The following is a 6,756-nucleotide window of genomic DNA, read 5'->3' as shown; positions in this document are numbered from 1 at the left end:
TGCATCCCACGCTACCAGCCTCGCAAATCAGACAGACACAGCCGCAGACGTGGCACTGGGAGGAAGAGGTGGAAAGTAAAACCTTCACAACTAGAAAGCAAACTTTACTAATCATAACAATTATAATACCGAAGTACTTTCTACACCCTAAAAATGATTATTCTTCAGCCTTCAGCCTTGCAGTAGGGCTATGGTAAATAATGTTGCATGGTCTAAAACTGTGTACAGTATATTCAATTAGCATCATTTTAGAATACAGAACTATGAACTTTACAGAAACTCTGCCAGATGTCTGTCTACAGTGTGAATGAGCGCTTAGTGTGTCTCAGGCTTTAGGACCTGGAGGGGGAAAGTCCCTCTTGCATAGCTGCTCCACAGTAATGGGATACAGTGGGAGGGCCCAGCTCAGCTCACTGTGCATGGAAAATCACTGCACCTCATTGAAATACTTATTTTCCCAACTTCCAGAAATTCATTTCCCACGGTTTATAGACCAGCTGAAGATCTGTCCGTGTGGAAGCTGAGAGAGAAACTAGAGTAAAACTGCTGAAAGAGCCTGGTAAGTTAAAGGGGGATGAGATGGGAGTGAGAGTGGGGGAGGGATATTCACTGAACTGTGTTAACTGAAGGAAAATGTCTGACCAGGAATGTGAAAGGTCCCTCCATTTTGGGCTTAGGGTTATAAAATGCCTTTAGAGAATGTAGTGCTGCATTAAAATGCAGCTTCATGTCGTTGAGCATTTTGAAGGCCAGTTGAATGGAAAAGATGCATGCGAAAAGTTGCCAGGCTAAAACATACTTCTTCCTCCATCTTCAGTGTTCACGCTTAGTTAATAGATCACATAACAGTGAAAATGTTGTGATGATCAATTAAAAGTGATTATCATTTGAGTGGCAATGCTGCTTTGAACTGTGACTTGTCTGTAGAGTAGGCCTATCTTATTAGTAACGGCCCCACCCAGCAACAGACTATTTGTGCTCTGATCTAACGCACAATTTGCTCTGCCATGGGGCATCTCTCTACACTCTCTACATGGTGGTAGAGAGTGTCGAGACTCGAGAAAGCATCCGATCGATTACGCAGAGGGAAATGAGCTGTGTAATTTATCAACATATGTTCAGACAGATATTAATGATGATGATGTAAACTTGAATATCCCTCCTCCTATAGACTTTCTCTCACACTGTGGCAGTGCTGATTGGTCAGTTTTTTGAAATGATGAATCCAAACGATAGATATAATGCAAACTGAGAATGTATTGAAATCATCTGTACTTCTAACAAAACTTTGAAAACATCATCCCTATAGTACAGAAATGACAGCCTGAGTAAGCTGAAAGATCAAACTTTCTGTTAAGACAGTGAAACATTTGAAACCCCGTACTTGCTTAAAAGGTCACTCATTCCAGGCCTCAGAGGATATATACAATCCTTTTGTTTAGATTCTGCAGCTAAATCTGATCCTGTTGCACACTTGTCTGTGTAGTCTTCCTGCAGGGCAACACTCCTTCTCAGAGTAGCAAGAGAAAAACAAAGTGATTGGTCCACCAGATGAAGCGAGAGCTTAATTGAAATATCATAGGTGTTCTACAGCTGCAGTATAAACATGGCTCTTGAGTCTTGCCTTGAACTTGGCATGGGCAAACCTGCTCTCAGATTCTCCACCAATGAATTACATTACAGACCGCATAATGAAAGCTTAATATACCACACAGCATGTCTATTCTGCATCATCCAGGATAAATAAAGGACGAGTGGTATTCCACTTGAATCTCAGCAACAGGTTGGAGAAGTGGGTTATCTCCTTAACTCGTGCTATCACTGGCGAGAGTAAGGAGAGAAGTCCTACAAAAGGTTTTCTGTTCTCAAAATCCAGAGCAAATTTCATTTAATTTTCCTCTGACACTAAGGATTTGAGACTCTGTTGCTCTGTAATTGCTCTGATGCTCTATCATGTCCCCTCTCAGGTCTTTAATGATCGTTCTGACACTATGTGGGTGACTAACCTGGTAGCCATGGCCCTACTGGCCACCGCAGCCTCTGCTGCTACTGCCGCCTCTGCTGCTACTGCCGCCTTGGCAGACAAGGTCCTAAGTAACCACGCCACCCTGCTGGCCAACAACAGCGCCAGCCTGGCCTTCAGCCTCTACCAGAACATGGTCAAGGAGAAGGACCTGGAGAACATCCTCATCTCCCCCGTGGTGGTGGCCTCTTCCCTGGGCCTGGTGGCCCTCGGGGGCAAGGCCTCCACCGCCTCCCAGGTAAAGATGGTGCTGAGTGCTGACAAGGTGAAGGACGACCAGCTTCACGCCGGCCTGGCCGAGCTCCTAGAGGAGGTCAGCGACTCCAAGACCCGCAACGTCACCTGGAAGATCAGCAACCGCATCTACAGCCCCAGCTCGGTCAACTTCGCAGATGCCTTTGTCAAGAGCAGCAAGAAGCACTACAACTATGACCACACTAAGATCAACTTTAAGGACAAGAAGAGCGCTGTGAAGTCCATCAACGATTGGGCGGCCAAGTCCACCGACGGCAAGCTGCCCGAGGTCACCAAGGACGTGGAGAGGACCGATGGGGCCATGATCATCAACGCAATGTTCTTCAAACGTGAGTCCGATCTTACAAAGCACCAGCACTTGGTAGATACTCTTCTCTCTTTTGCCTTGTTTTTTCATCCATTCACATATTTACTAATTTACTGTAAATTGTATTTTACTTTCAATCTGAACAGCCCATTGGGATGAACAGTTCCACCAAAATATGGTGGACAACCGTGGCTTCCTGGTGTCCCGCTCTCACACTGTTGGTGTACCCATGATGCACCGCACAGGTTAATAAATTACAACATGTCCCTCAACATAATATTAAACAGTATATTTAAACTGAACTGGGGTGTTTTCATTTCAGTGTGAAGGATGATGTACAGAAATGCTCTAGAAATGTCTCTGAGTCTGTACTCATACTGGCTGTACCTGCAGGTCTCTATGGTTTCCACGAGGATACAGTGAATAAGCTTTTAATCCTGAGCATACCCCTGGCCCATAAAAAATCCAGCCTGGTGTTCTTCATGCCCTACCACGTGGAGTCCCTGGAGAGGCTGGAGAAGCTGCTGACCTGCAAGCAGCTGGATGACTGGATGGGCAAGCTGAAGGAGACGGCTGTGGCTGTGTCTCTGCCAAAAGTCAGCATGGAAGTCAGCCACAACATCCAGGTACTGGAAAATCCTAGACATGGCACAAGTCATTGGTGAAAACCACATTTATTAAGCATTTATTAAATGTTTATGAGATGCAAGTTTGAATAACATGTTAGTATACACTAACTATACAGTACACATCCCCGATGCTCTTAGGTGGCTGAACTCCTTTACAACTCTCTCTCTCTCTCTCTCTCACACACACACACACACACACACACACACACACACACACACACACACACACACACACACACACACACACACACACACACACACACACACACACACACACACACACACACACACACACACACACACACACACACACACACATACACACACACACACAGAAACACCTTGGGGAGCTGGGTCTGACAGAGGCTGTGGATAAGACCAAGGCGGACCTGTCCAACATCTCTGGGAAGAAGGACCTGTACCTGTCCAACGTCTTCCATGCCTCTGCCATGGAGTGGGACACTGATGGGAACCCCATCAATACCAGCATCTTTGGCACTGATAAACTGAAAAACCCCAAGTTGTTCTACGCTGACCATCCCTTCATCTTCCTTGTGAAGGACACCAAGACCAACTCCATCCTCTTCCTCGGCAGACTGGTCCGACCTAAGGGCGAGAAGATGAGAGATGAATTATAACAACTTTGAGTCTTAGGTGAAGTGTTTTTGTATGCACAGGCATTTGTATGTGTGTGTATGTGTTTGTATTTTCCTATGCAAAAGAGAGGAGAGGGAGAAAATGAATTGTACATCTTATACCTCAAGAGTACATTCCCATTTCATCCTCTATGTGCCAACATTCGTATCTGTTGTTCACAATCCATTATTCAGAAATATATTTTTGTGTATTTTGTCCTGTGTTGTAAGAAACAAAGCATTGTGTACTCCAAAAAAACATTAACTTCACCTTAACATGGTATCATCATCAAGCCTGCAATCCAAACTGAATAGAGAGCGATATTCAGTTTGGATTCCAGGCTAGTTAGTAATCACCATCACCACGTGGCATGTTTGAGTATTTTAATTAAGGGCAGATCCCAGGATGGATACTTACATTAAGTATGATCTCCCAGACTATTGCCTTAAATATAAAATCAGCGTTACTCTCAGGGTTTCCTCTCCTGTCTCTCTGTCTGTCAGTCTGGGATCCCAACTGAATGCACGCTCTGTTTCATTATTGTTTCACTTCACTTTGAATTCCAGACTATTCGTTTCTAACAGTTTACTTGAGATTAAGTCAACATCAAATTACTATTGTCGGGGTATTCATACTCTTTATTCCAAAAATAACTAATTGTGTGATAATGTCATTCAAATGTGCTGAGCAAGTAAACTGTTTCTGTTTTCTTTACAGGTTTTGCTATGATTACCGTGTACCCGTCACCAAATATCACATTTTTAGTTTGTGAAATTCGTGTGGGTTCCAATATCTTTAATGTAAAAAGAAAAACATTTATTCACAAGCTTTTTCACAATCTTACTACCTGGTGCTAGCCTGTTGTTCACTCCCCCAAAGCACATTAATCTATGACCCGGGGGACGCGCCTCTGTTTGTTACTCTGTTTGGCTTTTTACTGATCTGCACTTAAAGCACTGCTCTGTACTCTTTAGCTAACTAACCTCTGAGTGAAAGAAAGGTAATATCTGTGGAAGACTTTTGATTAAGCAGCCTAGCCCTGTCTCAACACTGTCATGTTTTGCCACAAAAAAAATGCTTTTTTGGAACAATGGAATGGTATGAGATAATATTCTTTTTCCAATAAAATGGTAAAACAAAAGAATGTTGTAATGTGACTTGGTTCGAGGTCGAACTTATGGTGACATCTAGGATGGAATGGCAGGGTTTGTGAGGTCAAGTGCAGGAGCCAATAGGTGTTTCCAACTGATTGGCCAAAAGGAATTCCAGCTATAGGACTTCAGAAAATTCACAAGGTTGTGCTACCAAAGAAAATTCATACCTTTCAAATGTTATGCTAAAACACCATCTACTGTATGTATTGTGAGTGGCTCTGCATAACAGTGCATGTCATACTCTCCAGTGCCACATATCCAAACCGTGACAACCTATGCAGATGTCTATAGCAGCTACTATGTCCAGATCATAGCCTTATATAATTATTGGTCAGATGGAGTGGGATGCCATAGGCAAAGAAGCCCACAGGATTCCCAAAACGGGCCAATTGAGTGTTATGGGACCATTCACATATTATTGGATCCAAGTTAGGTTTGCATCCCAGCAGCATACCACCCTGCATCCCACTGCTGGCTTGCTTCTGAAGCTAAGCAGGGTTGGTCCTGGTCATTCCCTGGATAGGAGACCAGATGCTGCTGGAAGTGGTGTTGGAGGGCCAGTAGGAGGCACTCTTTCCTCTGGTCTAAAAAATATCCCAATGCCCCAGGGCAGTGATTGGGGACACTGCCCTGTGTAGGGTGCTGTCTTTTGGATGGGATGTTAAACAGGTGTCCTGACTCTCTGAGGTCATTGAAGATCCCATGGCACTTATTGTAAGAGTAGGGGTGTTAACCCTGGTGTCCTGGCTACATTCTCAAGCTGTCCCTCATACCACCTAATCATCCCCAGCTTACAATTTGCTCATTCATCCCCCTCCTCTCCCCTGTAACTATTCCCCAGGTCGTTGCTGTAAATGAGAATGTGTTCTTGTAACGGCATTCCTCCTCCTCTTCATCTTCGGAAGAGGAGGAGTATTGAGGGAACCAAGGCGCAGCGTAGTGAAATGACATATTTATTTAACGAAAACACGAACTTGAATAAACTAACAAAAATAACAAACGGTGTAGACAGACCTAGACGACGTACTTACATAAAACAAGAAAACGCACGAATAGGAGACATAGGCTACACAAACCGAACAAACCGTAAACAGTCCCGCATGGTGAAACAGACACAGACACGGAAGACAATCACCCACAACGAACACTGTGACAACGCCTACCTAAATATGACTCTTAATTAGAGGAACGCCAAACACCTGCCTCTAATTAAGAGCCATACCAGGCAACCCAAAACCAACACAGAAACAGAAAACATAGAATGCCCACCCAACCTCACGTCCTGACCAACTAACACACATAACAAACTAACAGAAATAGGTCAGGAACGTGACAGTTCTCAGTCAAGTTACATGGTAAATTCTGTGTAAGATTATCAGGTCAGCCAGTTGTTGGGATTCAATGAGTTGCTCCTACACCTGTGTATTAACATGAAATATGTTGTGACTGTAGTAATTCATTACTGAGTTATTAAATAGGTATAAGAGCAAGTGTTTCCTAGTTGGTCAAAGGAGAAAATCGACAGTAAGTCCAAGTGTTTTATAATTCTAATAGGCTGCATGCATGCCTATCTGTAATCATGTGGCACTGGGGATCATTTAGGCATCTCTCTCCATCTAGTGGATTACATTGTAGGCAGACAATGGGCCTACAATTTCCCATGGGCTCAATGGGCCTACTATTTCTCCCTTAGATCAAGAATAAGTTCATGCGTTCTCGTGTGTTATTGTGAGTCCGTCGTTCAGATCTGTC

The 6,756-nt window shown here is 43.8% G+C and overlaps 1 protein-coding gene across 1 annotated transcript; it reads left to right on the top strand.

The window, feature by feature from the left end:
* Positions 1-368: 368 nt before the first annotated feature.
* serpinh1a (serpin peptidase inhibitor, clade H (heat shock protein 47), member 1a) lies at positions 369-4,994 on the top strand. Its single transcript, XM_055942085.1, has 5 exons — positions 369-559; positions 1,968-2,607; positions 2,732-2,830; positions 2,979-3,211; positions 3,550-4,994. The coding sequence occupies exons 2-5, from the start codon at positions 1,992-1,994 to the stop codon at positions 3,850-3,852; spliced, it is 1,251 nt and encodes a 416-aa protein (XP_055798060.1). The 5' UTR covers positions 369-559; positions 1,968-1,991; the 3' UTR covers positions 3,853-4,994.
* The last annotated feature ends 1,762 nt before the right edge of the window (positions 4,995-6,756 follow it).

This window comes from Salvelinus fontinalis, chromosome 13, assembly GCF_029448725.1.
Source record: "Salvelinus fontinalis isolate EN_2023a chromosome 13, ASM2944872v1, whole genome shotgun sequence".
Lineage (NCBI taxonomy): Eukaryota > Metazoa > Chordata > Actinopteri > Salmoniformes > Salmonidae > Salvelinus > Salvelinus fontinalis.
Note: the sequence above shows the minus strand (reverse complement) of the source record. Positions and strands in the feature narration are given on the sequence as shown.